Source organism: Apteryx mantelli, chromosome 1 (genome assembly GCF_036417845.1).
Source record: "Apteryx mantelli isolate bAptMan1 chromosome 1, bAptMan1.hap1, whole genome shotgun sequence".
Classification (NCBI taxonomy): Eukaryota; Metazoa; Chordata; class Aves; order Apterygiformes; family Apterygidae; genus Apteryx; species Apteryx mantelli.
Window position 1 is genome coordinate 146,773,188 of NC_089978.1, and position 26,315 is coordinate 146,799,502.

Sequence of the window (26,315 nt, forward strand, 5' to 3'; positions counted from 1 at the left end):
TTGCCCACTGGTCTTGCCTTCCTCTTAGAAGGGTTGCGGCATTTTGATGAAATGCTTTGTAATACTGATCCACTTCTGGTCTGTGCTATTTGTGTTCTGCACACTGCTACGAGTAGAGCCTCACTTCAGGCAAGGTTGCACCTCGCATTCACAGGTGCTTGCTGCTTGGGTACACCATAGTCTTTTTCCTGAATTAAGGGACTAACAGCTCATATTCATGCCCTGGCAACCTTGTTTTCATTTGTCTAATAACAGACTTGATTTGAACTTGTCTACAAGTTAAAATAGTCTGAAAAGCTATTCTGCATTCATTCCCCAACTGCACATTTTCTTCTATAAAATGCCTTCTGTAAGCTTCCAGAAAATACAAAAGACACTCTTTAGTACTCAGTGTGTCCTCATAGAAACAAGTGTGAAATTGTTACTGCTCTATTAAGTTACACTTTGGCTTTTTTTTTTTTTAGGCTTTTCCTGAGGGAAAAAGATTATCTCAGTTATTGAGAAGGCAGAGATAAATTTTGTGTGCAGAAGTATTCATTAAGAATAGGGTTAAACTGTAACATCTTGGAGAGGAGTTAATAAGCTCACTTGATGTGGACAGACTTTTTCAAATCAGTGTGGTGCTAGAAACTAAAGCACATACTTCATCTCAAGGTAGTTTACTATCTAATTTGCTTTAATTTTTTTGGATATTATTCTGGAACGTAAATGTGTAAAAACTTTTGCTATTGCCAGCAGTTCTACTGAGTTGATTACTTATATTTCAAAGGTTATTTCTGTTCTACCTCCAGTGTCACTTTAGCTCTATGGGGAAAAAAATACATAGTGTGTACAGAATATCAGTTACTGCACAAGTTTGTGCTAGTGGAGCCATGGTTGTCAAAGAGTTAGCCGTGGAGCTAACAGCCATGGTTGAAGTTCCACTTGCCCACAGGAAGGATCTTGTTTTATATTCCTGCTGCAGTAGTTATGCAACATCAGATATCAGGAGTAGTAAGAACTGCCTTTAGGGTCTAAGTACATAGGACATTACTGCTCTACTTCATCTTCTTCCTGACCCTGCGGTGTCTTTTTAATACAGTAAGACAGTGCCTCAGCCAGCTGGCCAAGGTGACTCATATATTAAGCAGATAAAGTCAAAATCTAAGAACTTACTTTACTTTTGAGAAAGTGCTCATTTATGGTGGAAAAGAATCATTACACTTGGAAGACTTTCAAAACTAGATTAATCTTCTATGTAAGAGAAATGTAGCAACTTGAATCATTATTAAAACATACAGTTCTTCAGGTAAATATAAGAAGTTACCTGCTCAGCATCTACATTGAAATGAAACAGAACAGAATCATATTACCACTACTTCCTATAAAATTATTTTCATTTATCAGGTTACAGTTAAAGAGGAACAAAAGAGTTGAGAAAAGTCTATAATCCATATAATACAAAACCCAACTCTCAAATCCTTCAAGCAATCACTTGAGGGGTGGTAAAGGCCTAATTTGTAAATTGTGAGCACTTTAGATGTGTTGGAAGCACGTACTTTTCATTGCCTTTGAAGTTACAGCTCTTTTATTGGTTTATCTTTACTGATTTGTATCATCACATGCAGTCAATAATACCATAGCTATTTATTGTCATCCTCGTAGTAGCGCTGTTTCATAGCTCTGTATTTTCTGAGATAGTACAAAGCCTCCAACTCTTTTATAACAAATTCTCCTCGTGCAATTAGTTGCTTAATTTTTTCAGGATCTTTCACATCTTTATTTTTTAGGAAAGCTGCTTTCAAACGGCTTCTAAAGTAGTCTGCTCCTTTGGGATATTCCCTTCCAAGGTACAGCAGCTTGAAGAAGAAGGAAAAAAAGGATTTTTTTTACATTGAGTTCACAGCAAAAGCCTCTTATCTAATTAAGGAAAGTGGTAGTGGCACTTAGGACACTTACATTTTTGTAAAGATTCAACACTTCACCTCTTAAAGAATTGGCCATTCTCATATTTCACTGAACTCTTTATTCTTGTGTGATTGTTACCTAAAGAATAATCAGTTTGACATTAGTCTTCTATGGGAGTTGGTAAATCTCAGTCTAATCTTCTATAGCAATTACAGTTTCAGGCTAGACTTCATCTCATTGTTACAGTTTGCTCCATCTTCTGTTATTTTTTGTTCCACCTTGTGTCTTCTCCTTTGGCTTCTTTCAGTTTTTGCTTCCACTTAGTTTCTTTTTCTCTTCCACCCTGCCCTTTGCCCTCATCTCAAATACAAAATCAGAAACCTCCCCAAACTTGCAACTGCTGTGATACTTGTTTACCTTTGCATTGTTCATCTGCTGCTTTCTTACCTATTTACTGCTGGCCTGGTATCTTACTTACCTTTGGTCTGTGCTGAAGAAATACGATTATATATATATATATTTATGTATATAAATACATGAATCTAAGCTGTATGAATTCCTACAACTTTTGCTTTCATAAATCTTAGTGTTTTTTTGAAATCGTCTAAGGGCATTTATAAATCAAGACTAGTGTCTACTGGCAAAACATCTATGAAACACTCCCAGTAGTGGCAAACAAATGCGTTAAGCATTAAATATATATTTTTTCATTTTTATAAACAGGAGCAACGGGGCTCGGCCCTAGTCCTTGTACACAGCACCTTCGGCAGCGGCTTTACGGGTGCCGCAGGAACAGCCCCGCGCCTGCGGCAGGGCAGGCCGCGGGCTCATAACGTTTATTTGGCCGTGGCTCCTTGGGCAGCCTGCTGCTGTTGTCACCCACCTTCCGCCCCCCCCCCCGTGCGGGGCGCCCCCGGGGTCCCGTGGGGCGGTACCGGGGACACCGGGCCCGGGTCCGGCGGGGGTGCGAAGGTCAGTACCTCACCAGCTCCGCGACGTGCCGTAAACCCCCTCTGGTAGCTCGCTTTACGGCAAAGCCGTAACGGGAGGCCCGGCCCCGCCCCGCCCCGCGCGGCCCCGCCCCGAAAGGTCAGCGGCCGGTCATGAGGCGGGCGGAGAGGAGGGCGGTAGCGGTAGGCGATTGGCTGCCGCGAGCACGTGGTGTGAGGGTCGGGGCTGGTCGCCCGGGCAGCGCAGCAGCGCCATGGTGAGAGCGGGACGGGGCTGGAGGCTGGCGCCGGGCCCCGCCGTCCCCCCCGGGGAGGCCGCCCTTGCCCTCCGCGTTAGGGCCGGCCGGCCGGCAGCGGGGGAAACCGCGGCGGGCCGCGCGGGGGCGCGGAGATGGGCGGCCACCGCTGCGTTGCGCTGGTTTCCAGCGGTTGTTGGAGGGGGCGGGGGGCGTCGACGCGCGCGTGACCGTTAACGGCCGCCCGCGCGCGAGCCTCGGCCGCTGCAGTGGGGCTGGCGCCGCTCTCCCCCGGGTGCCGCAGTCCCCCAAACGGGTGGGCCTGCTGAGCGCGGCCTCCTGGAAACGGCTCCTGCCCTCCCCGGCGGCAGGGTGCCTCCTCAAACCGTGCCCTCGCTTACACGGGGTCTGCCAAGAGCCCCCGGTCGCGCCTTGGCCCTGCTTAGTTGGCTGGTGCCTGTATAGCCGCAGGGGTTTGAGCTCTTAATAGGAGCGGCGAGAGCGGAGGTAATAGTCCCATTGATACTCTGATTACGTGGTTAAATGGGTAACATTCAGACTAAAGTATGCTGCTGAAATGTCAATATACGGGGAAAAAGAAAGATTTACGGTTTTAAAAAATCAACTAGCTCTAAAAGGCAGATTGCTTTTTTTACAATCCCCTGATCTAATTGCTTATGATACAGTTTATCACTGTGACTGTTAAGCATGAAATTCAGCTTAGATTTTACTAAAACGTTGCCTCTTGTCAGAGTCATGCTACTGCAACATTCCCTAGGAAAGCTCATCTTCTCTTTCTCCCTGTTTTCCTTTCCCTCACACATAGAGTATTCTAGTGTAGATAATCACACTGAAAAGGTATAAATTCACATGGCAATATTTAGATATTGCACAGAAAAAGTAATTGTTTGTTAAACCAAATAAGGGAGCAAGTGTTGGATATTTGGCTTTCTAGAACCTGCTCTTATTTCTTGTAATCATTTTGAGGAGTTCCCTAATTCCTTTTTGTACCTCATGTGCAGAGTTTCCTGTGAATAACAAAAGAATCAGTGGTGTTTCTTTGTTATTAAAGTCACTGCATGATATAATTTACTGTTTTTAAGAATAGCACACCATATCAACCATTCAGAAAACACGGAAAATACATTTTTTAATATTGAAATTATTGCCATTATCATTTTTCAGTAATTAATCTAGATTTACAGACCTGTTGTTTTTTTTTCATTATTTATTTATTTATAATCTATATCCTGCTCTTTGATGCTCTCTTTCCTTTTTTTTCCTGAACTTTTAGGATCCAAAAAAGAAAAAAAAGGTAGGTAGGTAGATATATGTTCTAGTTCAGCTATAACAATTTGGACCTTGTAATGTTCATTTAGGTAGGGTGACAAGACAGTTCTGTTATTTTGGGAATTATATGGATAAAATTACACAGAATTTTGTGCGAGAATTACAGAGGGTAGCAGTCCCTTTTGGACTTAACATCTATAGAACAATATTTTTAAGATGTACTGTTATTATAAAGATGTTGTGACACCTTATTGCATACAAATGTGTTTTTTATAAAGAAAAAAGTCTATGTATTAAAAAAACAAATCTGTATTTCTTCAGAGCTGCTTAGTCAAATCAAATTTGAAAGAGGGACAAATGTCACCAAGGCACTAAGTTTATGAGTGTTTTGCGAGGAGGCTGAGTTGTATTTGTGCAGGATTACCAATGAAAAGGTGGCAGAGCTCAGCCACTGTGTGTTTTATTTGGCAGTAGAGGTCTGGGCAGAGAGCCAGCGTCCTGGCTTTGAATAGCAGACTGACCACAGAATATGATGGGGTAGGGGAGAAAAAGGATGTAAGTCCACAGACTTCATTGGTTATACTGTCCGTGGATGAGTTGTTCTTAATTCCAATGGTAATGGTTTAAAACCTGTCCCCCTACTCCCCCCAAAATTATTTAAGTGTATTCCTGGCAGAATTGTGCATCTCAGATTTGTCAGTACTGTGTGAAGTCATAAGAAGTTGAAAAGAAGTTGACTAAAAAGTGATTATAAGTAACTGAAACAAACTGATCTTTTATTTCCACTGAAAGAAAAGTAACCAAAGATATTTCGTTTTTTTCCGGCTAAAAGGAAGTGATCCTTCCCTGAAATCTTTAATGGCATAATTAAGTGTTTTAAGTTCCCTGTAAATTGGAGTGCTTATAACACTTTTTACCAAATTATTAGTAATACTCAGGTAGGATGGGAGAGAAGACTTTGTAATACCATCTTGTTCATTTGCAACTGTTTGGACTTAAGTTCTCTTCTGTTCTACCTCTCCCTTTTGGCCGTATTGGACCTCTTTATTGCCTTATTCATACCTTTTCAAGAAGGGTGTTATGTTACTGTGCTGATTTGGTAGCATTTTGTACCCATTTCTCTGACAACGACGAGGATAGGATTCCTAATAGATACCTTTGATCCTTAGTTCTTATTTACATAGTGATACTATCCAGTTATTCACTTCATGACACTTTGGAGGGTACACATACTGTTTTAGGCATTTTATCTTACCTGACTCAAACCTTGTAAGCTCTTGTCTCTCTCCAGTGGTCGTGTGGGGAATTAGGCTCCTAACTTCAGCTCTCTGAAACACAAGATCCAGGTTAGATGCCCAAGTAGGTGACGTGTCTCCTCATTTTACATTGCCTCCACGTTTCCTCTGAACCTACTTACATTCTGAATTTTCTTTATTTTGAATAAGTATGAATGCATATGATGCATTCATGATGCATATGATGAATGCATACTTTGAATAAGTTTTGAATGCGTATGATTGCGTTTAATTTCATTTCAGCCACGCATGTCAGTGGCAGAACATCATTGTTCTGATAGTACATGGATGTGCTACCAAATGCAAGTCACTCATTTTCCTTGATATCTAGTCTTTTGTCATCTATAGCTTTGCTTTAAACCATAGTTTAGACTGCTGTCACTCTTTGTTTTCTCCATATGCTAGAGACTATGCAGAAGGTCATTGCTTATTTTCTTATGTATGCAAAAATAGCTTTATCTCTACCTCTCATAAACAGTACTGGTTACTGTGAATTCATTTTGCAATTCAGTATAAAATCAGCCTCCTTGTTTTTACAAGCTCTATGAACTTGTTTTGATCTACTTCCTGGCCCGTCCTTCTCCTCTCTTTTCCGGATAGGAGTCTCTTCTATTTTTTTTATTATGCTGTTGCATACAGACCGTCTCTGTGCATTGTCTACCATCAGGAACAGAAATCCCTTCTGGTGTTATTCCATCAACCCCAGATGGAATCAAGCCACATTGACTGCAAGCATATTGTACATGCAATACAATGGGAGTGTTAACTGTGTAAACATTGAGTAAAACTGAATAAAGATAATCTGGTTCTTAGTAAATACACACTTAATGAGGATTACGGTCTTAGGCTGTTTTTGTTAACACATTAATAGGAAATCAGCATTTCCCTTCTATGTGCATTTATGTTAAGTGGTATTATGTGGTGACATTGCTGATCCTACACATTTGATTAAATCTTCCAGGACTGTGCCAAAACAAAAAAACACCACCCCTCCGCTACCCCCCACTCCCAATCCACCTGGGAATCTGCCTTTTTGCTGGAGAGGAAAAAAGTGGTGGGCCATCAGCGAACATCTCCAAATCCCAAGCTGTTCAAGTCTATTGAAGATAATTTGGCCCCATATACACAGTTGCAGCTACCAAATTTTTATGTGCATTTTCAGTGAGCAAGCTATGAAAGCTATGAATTACAGGACAAAAATAAGTGTTCTGTTTTGGTTAGTTTGCTATATGATAATAAATTATGCAAGTTACTTACCTTGTCTTTTGTTATATAATTGTATACCCAGACTGCTTCCTTTCATGCAAAAGAATTGATTAGGAAGATAATTTCTGAGAAACCCAAAATTAAAATACAGTTAATCTAGGGTAAGTCATATGCTTTGAAAAGAGGTTAGTGCTGGCTTGAACAGTTAGCTGTCAGGAATTGCAGTTAGTTTTCTTTACTGTCGTGAAATCCTGTTTGTCAGTTGTCTTGTGAATTCAGATGTTTCTGAATATTGGATTTGCATATGTCTCAAAATGCATTTCCTAGTATTTTCTGAAATGTTTGAAGTTGGGCCATCAACTTTCCTAATAGATCTACCCCTTATTCACTGGATTGAAGCCAGTCCCTTTCTAAATTTCTATGTTAAAGTAAGAGATTTAATACTTTTCAAATTGTGGGCATTTGGAGGAATATCTACCATAGAATAATATGTTAATTCTAAGAACATGTGTTGAATCGTGAAAATGAGAACAAAATTGAGCCCATGATGTGTATTGCCTTTCTGGAGGCTTTGTGAACTGTATAGGGAGCCTAAACTCTTAATTTGGGAATGAGATTAGAAGTTCAGAGTTACAGAGTGTAAATACCTCCCAAAATGCATTAAAGTAATGTTGATATTTGTTTTCTTTTACCTTACTGCCAACATTAAGGCCAGTGGCAAAAAGAAACTTAGCAAAACTGAACGACTGAGATTACAGAAGGAAGAAGAAGAAAGGAGGCTGAAAGAGGAAGGTACTTTGTACTTCATTTACAGGGAATGTAATTGCACAGAATTGCTAATTTTAACTGAATGGACAGAATGCAACCTCCCAAACTATATATGTGCTTATATCTACATTCTGTTTCACTTAAGGAATACAAATGATTCATCCCTCTTCTCTTCAGTGGACCAAATTCTGTTACTTATAACAGCCTCACACATCTCACTTTCCTATTAAACATGTTTTCTTTTCTCTAGTTATTTCTTCTACCATGACTAGGAATGTGGGATGAGGATGGTTGGAAGAATTAGAATTTCTCTCTCTTGTGCCATTACCTTTTGAAATATTCCCAACAGGTGCAAATACAATGTTTTGGACTTTTTCTCTCCTCTCAAGCCTAGTTATCGGTAGACAAGAGAAATCTCTGACAAGGAATCTTTCCAGAGAAGGCCAATAGAATATTTTTATTGTCAGCATGCTACTTCATTGTCTGAAGAGGTGGCAGATAACATGACTACAAGCTAGGATAAAGTTTTGTTTCCTTGGACTTATTTCTGTCTCTAGTGAGTGGCTGATTCCTCAACCCTTCTTTCAGATCCTTTTATTTTATGTTCCTGTGTCCTTCAAACTATGGCAGAAAAGAAAAGCTGAACATTTGAGCAGGAGTAACTGATCTTGAAAGAGGACTGACAGTCTTTGAGATGTGTAAAACTTCAGGCCTTTCACTGAAGAAATAACTCTAGGATTGAGGTACCCACCAAAGGATGTAGGAAAGAAGAGTAACTGAACCACTCAGTTATACCAGAGACATTGGATTAAGAACCTGGCTCCGTTCAAGTTGTAGATAAGGAAAAGGACACTCCTGCTGCTTTTCAGAGTGGAAGAAGAGAGCTTGCTGCTCCACTTCTCTGCTTGTATTGCCACAGGCCAATAGGGGTAGGGCCATGGATTTGTGGGTTTTAGTACTGTGATTCAAATTAATTGGTCTCCATTGGAAGCTTTCTGGGCAATGAAAGATATATGTTTGTGGTGTGCATTACTGTAGTTATTTTACTGTTACAGCTAATAACAAAATAATTTGTCTGTTTTTATTAAGCAAAATATGGTTATGCTATTGATATGTTTCCCAATCTTCAGAGGAAGCCCGACTACAGGCTCCGCAAGAGGAAGCAGCCAGACTTGAAAAAGAGAGACTCGAACGAGAGCAGAGGGAAAGGCTTGAGTCAAAAGTTAGTTCATACCCAACTTAATAATTATTGAAAAATTCTAATCCTTCTGTTTCTAAACTTGTGATGAGGTCTGTAAAACATTAGTAATTTAGTGTGAGAATGAAAAGGAATTTCCTCATATCCTCAGGGCTGAGAAGAAAGTATAGGAAACTTTCCAGCATCACTTAGTTAAAATTAATCATGAAAAATCTAGCCAAGCCACTAAAAGCTACTCTTGTAGCCCACAAAATGAGAAGGTAGTGAGTTGGATTAATAATTAAATAAAGCACAATCCATGTAAAGAGAAATGGCAATGAAATTTTTTCTAAGCCAATATTTGGCTGAATATTGCTTTGTTTTAGAAAGACTCACAGAGATGAGATAGTCTTGCCCGTTTTTGATACCTAAGGTGTGTTAGGGCAGATGCACTGATTTTTGTGTATGCATGTTTATATGTGTATATTCAAATATGTATGTTTATGAATCTGAGAAGACTGGAATTCAGGACAAAACCTGATACGTAATATCTTGATATTTTTTGTGTCCCCCCCCCCCCAAAAAAAAAGAGATATATTGCAAAAATTTTGCTTTTCTGTAGGCATTATCTTAGAAAAAAATCACTCTTGCATGTGCCTCTTTTCCTTCACATAGTATTCTTCCCCTAGAAAGAAAAGAGAAATTTAAAATCGTAGACATTAGAAGGGAAAAATGTCTTGCACACTTTCTTCCAACATATGCTTAGATTTTTGATCAGCTCTCATTAGAGATAGTTCCTTGGAGATTAAATGGAAACTGTTCAAGTGAGAGGATAACAATCATATGACACATTGGTTATCATATGGCTCACCAACTAATGTGATGACTATAATATATTGCTAACTCTTGCAACCTTCTGAATTAGATGTTTCATAAAAAGGCAAGTTGATAACTCATTCAAATATCCCAAATACTTTTCTTTGATATAAGATAATTGCAGGAAATAAGCCAAATTTTTAATTCCTCTCTTTGATGTATACATTTTTAATAGGATCAAGAGCGAAGGGAGTCTGAACTTGCAGAACTTTGTTCACTAGAAGAGAAGTTTGTGTCTGCAGAACAGTGGAAAACAGATTATAGAGCGTATGCAAAGGTAAACTTGCTTTCCAGATCTGCCCAGTTTCATAAGGTTAGACGATGAAGAGACTTTAGGCTATGTCTCTATTACTGGATCCAGGAATGCTTCATTTCTTGAATTTTGGTTTGTGTGATGACTGTATTTGAAGTCCTGTCTCAAGGTAGGACTTGGACATGCACATTCTCTGCTATGCTCTATACTGTGGCTTACATGGAAAAGAAGCTCAGCCACATCAGCCAGAAAGGAGCCTAATACAAAGAAAATAGATACCTAGGCTGGGTGATCAAAGTATTAGGACCCTACAGCTTACCCCAGCAGTGAAGTATAATTGTAGTTTCAGGTGTTCTGATATTTTTCCTTTCTTATTTATTCTTTTTAGTTCATTCTAGTTTTAAATGTTCCAGGAAAAAAGCCCCAAAACTCTAATGTGGCTTAAAAATATTTTTGTAGAATTTGAGACAACTGACATTTGTTCCAGTGGTTCCTGGATATCATTTGAAGAGAGGTTGGCCAAACTTTTTGAAGGATACAGCAGAAACCTGAGTCATATATTAATGCTGGAAATATATGAAAATTCAGCTAAGAGTTAATGTCAGTAATTAATTGTGACATACATGGAGCTTGAATTATCCCCCAATAATACTGTACACCTATAAAGTTAAATAATAAGGTATGGAAAAACACTAGTAGCACGTTTTGCTCTTGTAATTCTGTCTTGCAAAAACATCATTCAGTGACTGTCTGATAACAATATTTGGTTAGCTTGGTTCCAGATAAGGTTAAATATACTTGTAGACACAGTTTTTTCCTTTTTGTCTCGTATATCGCTTAATCCCTTGCAAAGCTACTGCAGAACAAATTTAGTATCATAGGATAAATCATTTTGGAATAGACTTCTGAAATGCATCTAGTTCAAACTCCTGCTCGAATTAGGGTGAACTCTAAAGTTAGATAAAGGTGCTCAGTTGGGTTTTAAAAATGTCTAAGGATGCAGATACCACAGTATCTCTGGGCAACCTATTTGACTGCTTTACCAGTCTTATTGTAATTTTTTTTTTTAATATCCAATTGGAATTTCCCTGTTACAGCTTGTGACCATTGCCTCTTTGTCCTGCCACATTATCCCTATGCACCTCTGAGAAAACTTTGGCCCTGCCATCTCTGTAACCCCTCTCTAGGTATGGGTAGGTTGCAATCTGCTCCTCCCTTAGCCTTCTCTTCCCCAGGCTGACAAAGCAAGCTCGCTCAGCCTTTCCTCATACGACATGTGCTCCAGTCTCCTAACCTCCTTCCTCTGGACTCTCCCGCTTACCCCTCTCTTGTATTGGGGGGCCCAAAACTGGACGCAGTGCTCCAGGTGTGGTCTCATGAGGGCAGTGTAGATGGAATGGTAGTTTCCTTTTATGTGCCCCGTTGTACTCTTGCTTTTGTAGCCCAGTGCTGTTAGCCTTCGTAGCCACAAGGGTGCACTGCAATAACTTCACAGTCACAAGTCACGACGCATTTGGATTATTTTTAATACCTTTTTTAGTCGATGACAAGCTCTGACTTTATTACCTTTGTCAACAATAGACTCTGGCAGTCGCTTTGAAAGAGTACAGTTGTTGTTTATGGGTGTTTCTGAAAAGTATTTCTCAGAATGGGAAAGCTAAGAAATTTTGGGTTTGAAAAGTAATGACAAAATGTAACCATTATTTTAAAAATAAATCTTCACTTATAATGCTGGTAAACTTATGGGAAATACCAGCGTTTGTATTAGTCTGTTATGAATATTTAGGGTGAAGAAAAGGTACAATACCACATGCTAAGTTTCAGAATTAATTTCTAATTAATTTTAATTCTGACTAACAGATACATTTACATATTTTCATGAAATTTACCCTTTTTCTCAAAGAACAAATGCTGTCATTTTTAAGGATGTGCTTTCCTAATGAAGAAACTGAATCTCTGTCTTAAGTGCAAAGATGTAAAAAGAAAGAAATTGTGACTGGATGTTTTTATTACTGAAGGTTGATCAGTCTTTTGTACAGGAGTTTTCAGTCCACTGAACATTTAGTTGGCTGTTATTGCTCCTTTTGAAGTCAGCGGAAATTGTTATAGAAGTGCCTGGGAATACGATTACACAAGAGCTTATGCTTTAAAAAATCCATTTTACCTACACTGTGACACAATCTTCAGTAACATTGTTTTATTAATTTTCACAGTATACAGAGAGGCAAGGTTTTGTTATTATCGTATTATGAATGAAAAAATTATATTATAGTTTGTAAGTTGATCCAGTGAGCCAAAGTGAGGCTTATGCATAAAGTCAGGTGGGTTTAACCTGTGGTTGTCGACTTTATTTATTTATTTATTTACTTTAAGTATGTCCAGTAATTGATTTGAAAATAAAATAGAAAAAGCAATGATCACTCCTGTCCTTTTCACATTCTCACTAGAGGTTTCTACAACAGCTGAATTGGTGCTGCTAAGGATGAGGAAATCTCCTGCAGAGGCAGAGGAAGGAGGAACAGGCATGTTGGGGTAGAAATCTTTTCAGCAACTGTATTGCCAATGGAAGAATTTTAAGTTTTGCTGGCAGTATCATCAATTTTGTTGGCATATCTAAATTTGCTGGCAGTTTGGGAACCATCTGCCTCTTTCCCATGCATCAGTTCCTCATTTCTGTTCTCTGTCGTTTATTCTTTCACCCCCTCACTTGTGTCAAATACGGAATTAGGTTTTCTGGCAGACATGCAAGTTCTACCTAGGAGAACAGAGACCACTGACAGATTGAGTAAGAATGAACAGCAAACGCTGGGAGGGCAGAAGTATCTTAACACATTAGCATGAAAGTAAGCCGGTTTTGTCTGGCGTAATTATCACTGCTAAGCCAGGTGATGTAACAGTACTGTTTAAATGCAGGTGAATGTTTGTGTTGCTGTATATGTCTCTTTCAGAATCCTTCCTTTTATTAATGACAGTTATTTGTACCACATGCCCATATCTACCTTTCCTTTGAACTTTTTCTGTAGTGGGAGCATTACATTGGTTGTGATGGAAGTCCTGACCCAGCTGTGCTACAGGAAATAAATACTTTCATGAGCTTATGGCGTGAAGATCAAAATGAGGATATTCAGTTTGTGATGGAGAAGGGAAAAGAAGTGCTAAATGTAAGTGTTAAAATGGCATTCCTCAGTTTAAGGTCACCAGAACTTACCATTAATATCCTGTTTACACTCTCATGGGTGATAATAGTTCTGGTAATTGTCACTGAGTAAAACAGACTAGTTAATATTTTCCCAAGGTTCTGACAACTCTTGAGCAATAAAAAACAATTTGTATGGATAATGTGAAGCAAATTGTTCCACTTTGTGCAGCGTCTATTAACAATAATAGGTGCAATTTGTAGATAAGGAGTGAATAATAACAAAAATCCCATCAAGGGGGTTGAACTTGAGTTTTAATAGGCAGTACGCCAGTAAATACAATGGCAATGAAAGACTTTTGTTAATAGATGAATGTCAAAAATTTTGGCCAGCTAGAAATTCTTTAGCCCTATACAAGCATTTAGATGCTAGATATTATCGTTTAATGGAGAACAACGATGTTATCACAGAGTTCCAAACTTCACATTCAGGATTGTTCTGAGAATTAAAATGTAATTGCTGCATGTCTCACTGTTAGATTTTCTTTTGTAATATTTCATATTTGAGATTATTGATGTGGAAAACATGTTTCAGAAATAAGGTTGTAAGAATAGCTTTTCATTAAAACTAATTTTTGACCAAAGCTTTCTTCATATGACCAATTGGTCCAATCAGCGGTTTATGTTCTAAGCGAAAATTCCACAGCCCCTAGGTTAATGAATGAAGGAATTGGACTAGAGGAATGAAGGAAGGCAAACTTGATCCTGGAATTTCCAGTATTTTGAATGGTCGACTGTCTAGCTTTGATAATGCTGGCTTAGTACAATTTCTAGAGATGTAGAAAGATATTTCTGTAAGCAATATATGTTTAGGTACAAAAGAAGCAAATGCATTGCTTTTATTACAGAACACACAGTATATTATGGATAGTATCAAAACAGAAGTACATTTTATCATATATGTCTTCTAGTTAATTGAGAAGTTGCAGTTTCTTTTATTGGACACACCACCAAATGAGATAACAGAAAAAGAAACAGTTCAGTACCAGGAAACGATTTTGGAGTTGCAGAATCTTCTCCGTCAGAAGTACAATGGAGCAACAGAACGCCTACTTAAAGTAAGTAAGATTTACAACTTTGAAGTTGTAATGTAAACAATGTATATAAGTCAGCTACAAGTGTTTTGTTGTGGTGGTAGTTTTTGTTTGTTTTTATATTGTCACGGGGATTAGTATTTGAGTTTCCAAATCATGTATACAACAGATACCAGACTCATATTTCTTTAATACTTCCGAAAATCTTAGCTTGAATCCCAGTTAAAATCCCCATCATAAGGCATTTAATATCCAACTACTGTCAATTTTTGCGAGATTTGAAGAGGTTAGAAATAAGGGTAACCCTGTGAAATTTCTTCTCTATTTTGTCTCTGTGAGTTAATTTAGAAGATAGTTGATTGTACAGAAAATTGCAAGTGTGCAAAGCAAGTTCTAAGGCTACCTTGTACAAATTTTAAATACAGGTTCATATGATTAATTTTTTTTTTAATTAAGGTCTTGGCAAAACATTAAAGAATATTTAAACAAGAAAATGAAAACATACTTGGGACTGGGTTTTCTGGATTGCAGGTATAGGTAGTGATCTTGCTTCCTGTTTTAAACATCGTTTTTCATGCTCAATCATACATGTACGTATGCTTAGCAAAAGAATATTGCTGAAGGAAACAAAAAAAGAAGGTATTAGAGGATTAGTGAACCAGTTGTGTGTTTGATCACAGTCAAAACCTTCTGTAAATTAAGAAATGTTAAACCCTCCATTGTCTTTAGTGAGTCTAGGATTAAACTCCTAATGTAACTGTCATCTAGCAAGTTTTATACTGACAAAATGTAATCTCTGCAGTGACTGTGGCATAGGAGTACTTCCTTGCTCAGTAGGCCTTTGATTTTGCTTCTGCTGAGAAGAATTCTTGAAGGCAAATGATTAAGGGAGAGAGGCAGTACCATGAAGAAGACAGTGAAAGATCCCATATTTGGCAGTATTTTGACTGACAGAATTGATGCTATCCAAGGAAGAAAAAGAACATTAAGTTAAAACAAATAGATTTGAATTTGTAACTGTCATGTTTTAGCACATAAATACAACATATCTGACCTTGGTTTGGTGTATTTTTATTCCTATATGTGTTTTTGATTTATTCTGGAGTAAAATTAAGTAAATCAAAGTAATGTAAATATGAAGGAAATTTGATTTAATCTGCAGGTTCTTTCTTTTTTTGTAGACAGATAGTATGTCTGAAGTTCCTGACAGTGGAAATATGCAAGTGGTCATAAAGGATAAAAATGTTACACTCTGTATTTGGGCAAATCTGAAGAAGAATATAAGGTACAGCATATCAAAACTCTTATTTGAAATGAAGTCTGGCTTTGTCTACCCGGGTCAAGTAACACCAAACATCAGTTTCTGGTAAACTTTTTAATATTGAGTAGCATTTATTCTACAGACTCAAACCAATGGATTTCATAGCGCCCTGTTGCTAAGGAAGGTACTGGTTCCATCAGAGTTTTATTTTAAAGGAGATGGAGTGTTTTATACATGTATGTGTAGGGAGAGATATATAGCTACTGTATATCTCTCTATATAGCTATATATAGATATAGCTCTTTAAAAAGCTACAGTAGAACGCTGTTATTGACAGAACAACTTTTAAAGTCTGGTTAAAGAGCAAAAGAATAAGACTTGTGCAGAGAATTGAAATTCCTTTGAAAGCAATGTTTCTTGCAGATGCATTAAAATAATTTCTAGGCTATTAGAGTTTTTTGCGAAGTGCTGAATGGTGCTTTGTGCTTATTCCTCTGTTAAGAAAAAGTTTCTACAATCTGGGATGCAAATATTGTCAAGATTTGATTCTGAATCTAGAATTATTGAATGAATTGCCATTTAACTGATGCATTTTTCAGTAAAATTTTGAGCAGACTTCCTATTCCCACTCTGCAAATATGAGGAATAAGCAGTTTAGGGAAGCAGCTATAATTTATAATTCAGAATTTAAAAAAAAATGCGTTACTAGAAGATTTTTAGAACTGTGACCATCTGATCTTAATCACACAGAATAGTCAGAAAATAAGTATTATCTGAATAGTTTTGCTTTTGGTTAGGTGGGAATTGCAATGAGCAAATAAAGAAACAGGATTAAATATTTACTCTGACAGATGAAAGAACCCAAGTTCACAAATTAGATACTTGATTTGATACAAGATTGATCTCTCCTCTTAGCTTGTTTCCTATATTGTCACAAGGATTGGTGGATGTGTAATACTGTTGATATCAGAATCACCTTTATGTCTGTGTATCTCTTTAGGTTTTGTGTGGAAGATGCTGAGACTGATGTAATGCAGATAACTATTGTCTTCACCTATGTAGGAATTTGCCCATTGAATTTGTCTGTTTTACCCTAAGTACACTATGTAGAACAGCTGCCATCTGATTTTTGCCTCACTTTCTTCCTGATTGGGACCATTACATTTTTGTAGCTCTTTATCCCTGTAATGCAGTTAGAGTTTTCTGGAGGGGCTTAATGACTGCTATCAGTACAAGACAGGAAGGAAGTGTATGGTGACCACTAACTTTTTTTCTTCAGCTCTATTTCTGAGACTGTGCAGTACGGCAAAAGAGAATTTAGGTGATGCTTAGTATAAAACAGCAATTTGCAGACTCATGAAGAACATGGTACACACGTGAAAATAAGTCATGCCAATATTACTGGTGAAGTTATTTATTAAACTGTTATTTACAGGTTCAAAAATCATGTGTTTTGTGATGTACAGCATGGATTTGATCTTCCAAAGTCACTGGCTGTGAACAGTGTTGCTGTTTGCATATTTCACACTCATTACGATCATGTCTCTCCGCTTTGGCTACAGTGTCAGTGTGTGCCAAAATTGAAAATCTTAGATAGCAAAGAGGTAACGGTGGATTCGAAAGAGAATGTAGAAGAACGAGAAGAAGAGGAACAGAAGGCCAAAGAAGAGCCCAGTGCACCCACTGAAGAAGAGATGCATTCTGATGGGATAAAGGTAGGAAAAAAATCTCACAAAAGCATCTTCTGCAATGCTGTTACTCGAGTCTCAGTTGCAGAGTTATAGCTTCTTAACATGTCCTGTGCCTAAGAGAGCTGTTCTTCAACCCTTTTAGACAAGTCCTTTTTTTTATAATATTGTGCCATATATCTTCACAGAGAGGGGCAAGGGGAATGATCAAAGATAGTCATACAAAGGGTAGAAAGGGAAGTTTTGGTAAGACGTTGTAGTCAGCATGAGGATTAGTCACCATTTTGTTAGAGTAGATTCAAGCCATGAGGAACTTTGGGTGCTGTTGTAGGAGATTTTTATAAATATATGTCAGAGTAAATAGGTTCTGCTTCTAAGAAATTGACAGTCCCATAAAATCACTGCAGGAGTCTGATATTAGAAAAATTTGTAGAGCTCAAAATAGGATTTAGAGTGTTCAGTACATCTTCATTTTGCTGTTATTTAGTTGCTCAGTTCCTACATGTTGAAGCTTTTGCCACTAGAGGGCTTTCAAAATACTGTTTCTGGCTGTGTGATTCTCTTATTCTGCCTGCTTTAATGGAATGTGTCGGCTTTGGGTATTGGGAGGGTTGTTTGTCTGGATTGTTTTGATTGGGTTTGGGTCTTTTACTTTTCTTATCATCTGTGACCTGCAGATAAATGACTCGGGTTCTCTATCTAAAATTTCTGCATGAATAACTGTAAACCATCAGGTGTTATACCTTCTTAACTTGTTTGCAGCAATAATCTTTGTCCTCCTCCTTTTCAGCCCCCCAACACCTTTGTAGTGAATCAGTACCTGAAGTCCTATTTTACTTAGTTCCTGTTTCCTTTTTTGAGTGATAAAATTTGTCTTTTAGCACTTTTCACCTACGTTTTCCAGACTTACTTCAAGCTCCACTTTTTGCTCTTTCTCCTTTTCTTTTCCAGGTCTTACTCTATTTTTCTCAGTCTGTCTTTGTGGTTTTCCTGCTCCCTCTCAGGACTCCACTTCTCTCAGCTATTGCAGTCACTTGTTCTGTCTGATTCTGTCTTGAGTTCCCCCACATGTGTGCACAAACACTTTTTTTCCTCCAACTTCTGTCCTGTTCCAGGAGCTGCGCATTCTTCCTACTTGCTGGCTGACATACACAGAACACAGGAGGCGCCTGTCCCTAGATTTCGCATGCATGGATCACACACAGAAATGCCATTCTTCTACTGCTGTGCTTGCAGGGAGTCTGTTATGACAGGGATGAGTTCATATCTGGGTTGGAAATTTGGCCAGAAATCTACGGTAATGTTTTGAAAATAGAAAACAGTATGAGAAAGGGAATAAATATCATGAGCAAGACATAAGCTAAGACTGGAAGTGTAGTTTCTGGCACATTTTCATTATAGCTTTAAATTCAGTCTGGGCTTACGTTTTTTTTGTGTCACTCTTCTAGCTGCAAGGTCAGCATAAGCCTACCTTTTGTGCTCGCACACTGCTAAAAAGATAATAAATGCTTGTGTGATGCTTTGAGATGGAATTTGTTGTGGAAATGAAGTAATTATTTTATGTTTATCTCCATGTACTTACGCAGTTCTGAAGCTGAAGACTTAGCTAGCTAAAAATGACTTCTCTGCAGATTCAATCCTGATGATAGTCCTATACTAAAACCTTGACCCTATAGCAAGGTCTGTGCAAATGTCGCTGCAGGAATGGAACTGTACTGTTTTTTCTTGGGCCATTGCTTTGAAGGAGGTGATACCCTTTTTTTTTTAAATTGTGTCCATCTCTGTCTAGTGAAAAAATGTCTTTTGCTTTCTATATAGAGTGCTAGCTCATTCAAAGAAAATACCAATAACATAGCTAATATAAATGAGAAGACAGAAGAGGAAACTGAGAAGAAATCAGAAATCCCTGACATACTATCACAAGGTATTTGTTTAGTTTTTATGATGTGCAGCACTGCAAAATTACTTATTCTAAATGCCTTATTTTACTTAGGGAAACATTGTTATATGAATGGAACAAAGATTCTAAATATATTGCTGTCATGATAACACTTTATTTTCTTTGACATTTCTATTAATGATTGTTAAACGGGGGGGAGAGAAAAAGTATAGATAGGAAGATGGATTTTGTCCCCGCAGTCTGAGTGTTTATGGGTATTTGGGACAGACAGTCTTTATAAATCTGCCAGTCTGTTTGGTGAGAGTGACTTCTCTAGAAGGTAATGAATCAAATGTGCATAATGATGAGCACTCAGGTACTGTAGGTATTACTGAGTTTTGCTTAAATGTGTGCTTAAAGTAGCATACTGAAGTACTTTGCTAAAAGAGGCCCTCCTCCCAAGAGCTAAAACTGTTTATCTAGCCTGAATAAGTGATAAATTTCTTCAGTGTTGGACTGTCCTTTGGTTTAATAAGCCTATGAATTTTCTTTTAGTACTGTGTTAAATAAAATGACTGCAAATTCTTCAGCATAGATTGGCTGAACTGTACAGCCTCGTGCTTGTTTTAAAAGAACTATCTGCTGAGCCAGTTCCAGTAACCAAATCCTCAGACTACTACTGAATGGCTATCAAAACAAGGTAGTTTTCAAGAGTGTATATAAAGGACTTAAGCATCATTCATTGGGATTTGCTATTTTATTTCTGTAAGGCTTTGAAAATCCCTACTCTAGTATTATCTAACATGCACGTGCCCAGAAATATAATTATACCTGTATGATGTCTTCAAGCCTACCTTTATAAGGAGAGAAGGCTTAGGAAATAATGCTGTGGCTGGCATGCTAATAATTTGCAAACCCATTCAACCAAATTTCAGAATGGAGTTTGAAAGTTTCCACAAATTCGGTGAAAACAGGTAGCCACATAGAAGAGGAAAGAAGAAGAACAAAATTAGGAATACAACAGCAGGGAAAACAGCAGGAACTACTGCAGGTTCTTCTCTGAATTTAAATTTGTTGAACCAATGTTTAAAAGTTAATTATTTACCTTGGGAGGGCATATAGTTTTGTTTTTGTTTTTTTCAGAAGACATTTAAAATTTTTTAATTGTTATCTTAAAAAGCAACTTCAAGTGCAAACCACCACCATGGCTGGTAATAAAATGTTTTTTACTTCCTGTAAATCTGCTGTGAATAACTGCAAAAGGAGCTTATGTTGTAGTGTGTGTACAGCAGAGTAAAAGTTCTGCATAATACTAATAAATGCAAATAAATCTGTCATTAATATAAAATTAACAACACTCATTTTTTAAAGAACCTGAAGATAACTTGCATAGATATTTGTAATTTGTTCAGATCATCTCACTTCTTAAAATGTATTTTTTATAACATTTACAATGTCTGTTATTACATTATTGAATACTTTTTCTTGATGCTTGTAAAAATAACTTGCTTTCTCTTTCTGTAACATCTAGTACAATGTTTTATTTTATTTTATTTTATTTTTAAGAAAACATTTTTAGGTGTTCTGTCCATGGCATTGGTGCCTTCTAATAACATTTTTCAGTTAATTAATTGAGTAAAACTTAAGCATATACAAGTGTGTGTGTGTGTATAATATATATATATATATATATATAAAATCTCTCTATATATAAAATGTATGTTATATACACACACACATATATAAATAATATTACAAATTATCTTTGTTATCTGAAAATTTTGTTTCACACCTTAAACCCCTTTTGCTCTTCTTAAATATTATCTGTCTTTCACCTTCAGCTTGTGGCTTGTGTTTGTCTTACCTCTTCTTATTTGCCTCATTTATTTTTATGCCAGTACAGCCTTACTGGCCCTGGCCAGAATCTGGTCTTGTGTACTTGTGAAATTCTTCCATGATTAGTGATGGACTCATTTTGTCAGTATAACGCTGAACCTGTATGATGCATTTTGAAATGACTACAAAGTCAGAGCAGAAATTAATCTTTTAAAAACCTCAGTACCAAAACAAGAAATGTTTTTTTGTTGTCCAACTATCCTTTTTTTGCCCTTTCTGATTGATTAATTGTTAAAAGGTTTGTGGAACACCAGTAGGTGGTGCTGAAATACTACAGAATGCGAAGCCCTTCACGGGCAGGCATGCTGTGCGAATGCAAAAAACACTAGAGGTACAAAATTTTAGTGTGTTAGTTTAAGCACTGAGTTAACTCATGTTGTTGTTTGTTTAGTTCAGATTCCAGTGCTGCAGGAAGAGCCCAGTGAAAAAGAAGAGGACATAACTGATGAAAATATTGTTGATTTGCGACAGTTTGTACCAGTGGGTGGTGTGTACCATATTGATGTGCTGCAGCTCCCGCCTCGGGCCAAAGAAATCAAGAGCTGGAGTATGTTGGAGGTAAGTGAGTAAGCATGTTATGCCTTGTGCAGTCTTCCTCCTGATCACCCTGAACAGCATGTGACACAGGAGGTGTGTCACTACAGTGCATACTCAGTGTACACACGTGCTGATTTCCTAAGCAGTGAACTGACGGACCGAGTTTTCAAATCATGCTTTTTCAGCTACACTTGCCAGTTATCTGAGCAGTCAGAGGCAAACAAGTCAGCATGCACTCAGAGAGGTCTGTGCTTGATCAGTGCTCATCAGCACGGCCAGCACAGTTATCTTAAATCGTGTTGGAAAATGCTCTTAAAGGTGACTGCTAGAGTACAGGCTAAAAAGAAGTCCTTTGTTTTTCCTATGTGAAGGATACACTTAAAGAAGGATGGTAACAAAGTTATTTTCAATTCAGTTCAGGGCTCTGCAAGATACTTGTGGTCTATAGCCAGCATGCCTTAGTTTTCCCACTTGTGGAGGCTGAAGCAGCATTAACCTACACCACAGTTTTTATTGTACAGCTGAAAACCATTAATAAGTGAAATTCACCTAGGTAGCCTACAAACCAAGAAAGCAGGACTGTGGTCAGAGAGAGAGGCATGGGATCGTCATTCCCAGCTGGGCACACAAAACTGCAGTACCAATTGCATGTGACCTCTTCCGTTCCTTTTGACGCCTTGTAGGCAAACTGGAGTAACAGCTGCATTTTCCTCTCAGATGCTCTTAGATGTTTGGAGATTTTGGATCTATTCAGAAAGGACCACACCTACTGTGTGGCACTGGCTTACAGGGGCCACCGCAGGATGTAAAGGGTTCAAAGGCCCATTTTTAGTCACCCTTCTACAGGCTCCCACATTGTAGATCCCATGAAGGGAGTGTGTATTGCAACAGATCTTGCACCAGTTTCTGTATTAGGATGTTTCACCTTAATTTTTTTTTTAAATCCAAACAGGATACATTGAGAGCTTTAGAGGACGAATGTAGGAAAGACAAAATATTGTTGGAAATATGCGGTGTTAGCAAACCATTAATACTAACAGTCTTTAAATATTAATATGCATTTTAGGAAACTCCACAGCTGACTAGGCTATTGCATCTTCTAATTAAAATGTTTTAGCTGTCCTCTTCCTGTCTTGCCAAAGGTACTTGATGGTGGATTGGAAGCTTATCCATATCCCCCAGAATCAGAAGAGCCTGAAGATGCCACACATACACCAGTAGAGATCACACTTAGGCTTCCTGACAATGATGTGATATATTTTGAGAACCCTGTAGTAGCCCGATGGGATCCTGCAGGTACCAGCTTAGACCATGACTTTTTCTTGAGTAATGGAATTTAAACCCAAGTTTGACTATTTCCAGACTAGCTGTAAAGATATGAGTCAATTCAAGGCCCAGAAATAGTTTGGGGACTTCAGTGTTATTTGATTCTGTTTGTTTTGTTTGTGCCTTTTATTTTTAATAATGGACTGTTTGGGGCTTTTAATGTAACTTTTTAATGTTAATGGAAAAAATACCACACTGTTAAATCAGGCAGCTGTACAATTGTATAATCACAAAACAAATTCTGTGTTGAGCAAAATTAACTCCTATGTGTGTTAGTATTAAGATATTAAAAAACAAGTATGATTTTTCTAGTTATTAGAAAAGTACCTCTGATGCTTTATTCATGAAACAGTAGAACATAGGTAATTCGATGTTACTATTGTAAATAAGCTTGTGGAGTGTTGGATAGCAAGTCAAAAATGACCATTACATTGGTATTTGTAGTTCTTTTGAGATTAAGGAGAAGCTTTCATGTCAAAATTAGCCTAATCTTGTACTTAAACTATTTACAGTAGTTAAAATATTTAATTGTAAAGGGGGGAGAAGGGGAGGGTTCCTTAAATGAGTGCTCTTTATTTTTTTGCCTGTTATTTTTCATAACTCTATTATTTAACCTAAGGTATCTTATTATTTTTTCCCCAGCACAAGCAGGAGCTTTAAATATATAGCTTTTTTCTTTTGCTTCCCTTTTATGAAGGCCAACAGTGGCGAACAGATGGCATCAGCAACATAATGTACAAAACAGAAGAGGGGAAAGTCACTTTTGAGATGGATGCCTTTTATACAATAGCACTTCTCCAGGATGCCTATCTCAACATGCCTTATCAGGCATGGGAATTGCGCCCTACTGGTACAGATGAATTATTACTTATACTTACTACAGCCTTTGCAGAGGTTCAGATACAAGTTAAGGTACTATAATTAATTGATTTGTTTATATAAAATTTGTACTTTTTTTAAAATATAGCTTTATGGCAATGTCCTTTATTAAGAATTTGAGATGCTTCCACATGAGTGATTTGAATTTCACTTTGTCCCTATTTCCAATTAGGGAAGGTCTCCTCATTTCCAAGCAGTGTAAGGAACAGTACTGGTGATTTAATTTTAGTTCTTTTCTGTGAATTGTTTAGAAGAAAGCTTCTGCATGATTGTTCTGAAAAATTTCAGTAAAGTCCTTCAATAGTGCCACTCCTTTTAAGTCCTTATGAATTCAAGACTGTTTCACAAGTTATGACTTAAAAATTGCTTCCTTCCTCTCTCAACTGTACTAAGAGTAGAAATAAAAGCACTTCAGGCAACCTAATTCTTATGCTATTTGCTCCATCTAAAGGTTCAAGTTATGCAAATTTATTCATGTTCATATTGCTATATAAACCAGTACAGTAACAGGCATGCTTTTAAAGCTCAGTATGATTGTAAGTGTGGGCCAGCACACCCATGCCATTTCTGAAATCCTACAGTGAAGTGGCTTTCCACAGGATACATGAATGAACATTTGCAGGCCATGGTGGTAGATGATGAATGCAATATCCAGAATAGCAAAGAAGCAATAAATATTTGAGGCCTGAAGCGGAAAATAGCTTTCTTCACCAGTAAGTTGCTTTCTTTGCTTTGTACAACAGGGTCATCAGTGTATGTTGTCTTCAGTAGTGGTAGAAGAGAAGGATGTACTTTCCCATTTGACAGGAAAATGGATGACTCCAGTTCACCTAACAGTAGTTTTGAAAAAAGCTGGTATAAATATTTTCCCAGGAGAATATTCTCACAAGTATGTCTGTGTGAACAAAAAGGTGAGTGTAATGATGGCTCATTTTGCTGCTTTTTTTTTTTTCCCCTCACCTTCTTTTTAATGGAGGTAACACTCCCTATTATTAAGCAAGATCTGTTGTGCAGAATCATGTGTCCTGCCAGCTCAGCAAGTGGTTTCTGGTTAAAGCAAGCTTTCTCTTAGATTTGTATAATGCAGAATGATATGTATTTTCTAACTTGTACTTTTGCATTACAGGCTCCCCTAGCAGAAGTTAGGGCATATCAACAGATGGCACTGGTTGCATCTGCTTTTGCTTTCAGTTGGAGCAAATGGAATCTAGAATCAGGTGAAGAGCAAGTAGTGCTTAAGGTTTGTGGACTTAGTTAATTTAGTCTAAGAAACTTAAATTAACTAAAGAAACAGTAACTTTAGTCAGTTACACTCCTTTCATAATCATTGTCCTCAAAACCTGACCTATACTCCCAGTGTAGCAGTCTTAAGATTTAGGGTTGGCTGCTTTAGTGTAACATTCTGTGTTCAGTAAAATCTCAGAGCCTGCTTCTCCACTGCTTCTGAACTCACACATTTGTGAGGAACAAGAGTTTGAGCTCAAATGGGACACAAGTCTCTGTTACAAAGATGCTTGCCAAGTTGCTAACATATAATTGATAGGTCAGCAAATGAGGCTGTAGCCAATGCTGGGGTGACATACCTGGATGCTGATTTTTCATTAAGTAGCCTGCCTTAGAGGCCCTTTTAATAGCAATTAGGAAGCTTGGTGATCTAATTAATACCTGGAAGTTTCTTCTTGGCCATATGGGTGTTTTCATTTGCTCCCCACTACAAGGAAGGGAATAAACAACTTAATCACATGCTTTTTGTTCATGGATGGAAACAGATGAACTTTAAAAGTTCTCTTTCCCATCACTGATTGCCTTTTTTTTTTTTAACTAATTAGTTACTATCACTAAAGAAGTTCAAAAAAGAGAAAAATACAGGTGCAGAGCATACCATATTGTTGAAATCTTGAGAACTTCTCCCATGCTCTGAGTTAAATGCATACAGCATACAAATATACTTAATCTCAGGAGCAAGAACTAAATAATGTCTGCTGCACGCAGCTACTCCCTCCACAGCAGTCAGGAGCATCAAGCAAGCCAGAGTGGCCAAGCTTTGTGTTTTACAAAGGCAAACTAGACTGAAGATTTTGGTGTTGATGAAGTATGTGTCTGTGGCATATTGTTATAGGAGTCCAAGAGCAGCACCTTATCTTATTTGTTATACTCATGTGAAGACTCACATAGCAATTGTCTACTCTTAGAATTTATTTTCTGTCAGTGTCATAGGCTGTACCTTACAGCCCTTTTTTTTTCCCCCCCCCAATAGGTAAGCGAGCATCTTAAAACAGATTCTGTCAAAGATGAAGACTGGTCTCTTTATATGTTTAATGGTCAGAGAGCACAGAGGCTTAAAATCACTGAAGCTAGTGAAGCTTTTTCAGAAGAGCTAGAAGGTCACTCTGAATTTCATTCCACACTCTATCATATGCTTAAAGACTTTGCCAGCAACGAAGCAATTGATAAAGTACAAAAAGCTAGCTTCCTGTTTATTGATACTGTATATCAGCTGCTCCTTGCTACAAGAGTATTAACATATTCTTAAACACACTCTTAAATACTGCATGTGTTCCTTTAAAACTTTATTATCAAAAGCTTTCAATAAAGTTACATTTCAAGTCTTTAATCCTTTCCTCTTCAAATCATTGGAATAGCTTTAATGACTGAAATGCAAACATTCTATTTTTTTGTTA

General features: G+C 37.7%; 1 protein-coding gene across 4 annotated transcripts; it reads left to right on the plus strand.

The window, feature by feature from the left end:
- The first annotated feature begins 3,037 nt into the window (after positions 1 to 3,037).
- Positions 3,038 to 26,248, plus strand: DNAI7 (dynein axonemal intermediate chain 7). 4 transcript variants are annotated; one of them, XM_067305936.1, is made up of 15 exons: positions 3,038 to 3,094; positions 7,575 to 7,656; positions 8,763 to 8,854; positions 9,861 to 9,962; positions 12,962 to 13,099; positions 14,046 to 14,192; positions 15,350 to 15,453; positions 16,865 to 17,144; positions 18,936 to 19,041; positions 21,284 to 21,450; positions 22,572 to 22,725; positions 23,453 to 23,667; positions 24,378 to 24,545; positions 24,761 to 24,874; positions 25,892 to 26,248. In XM_067305936.1, exons 1-15 carry the CDS (start codon positions 3,092 to 3,094, stop codon positions 26,165 to 26,167), a joined length of 2,148 nt encoding a protein of 715 aa, XP_067162037.1. In that variant the 5' UTR covers positions 3,038 to 3,091; the 3' UTR covers positions 26,168 to 26,248. The 4 variants fall into 4 exon arrangements, with proteins under 4 accessions (XP_067162037.1, XP_067162055.1, XP_067162038.1 ...); XM_067305954.1 differs by having other exon boundaries at positions 24,761 to 24,851; positions 25,892 to 25,998; XM_067305937.1 differs by lacking the exon at positions 24,761 to 24,874.
- The last annotated feature ends 67 nt before the right edge of the window (positions 26,249 to 26,315 follow it).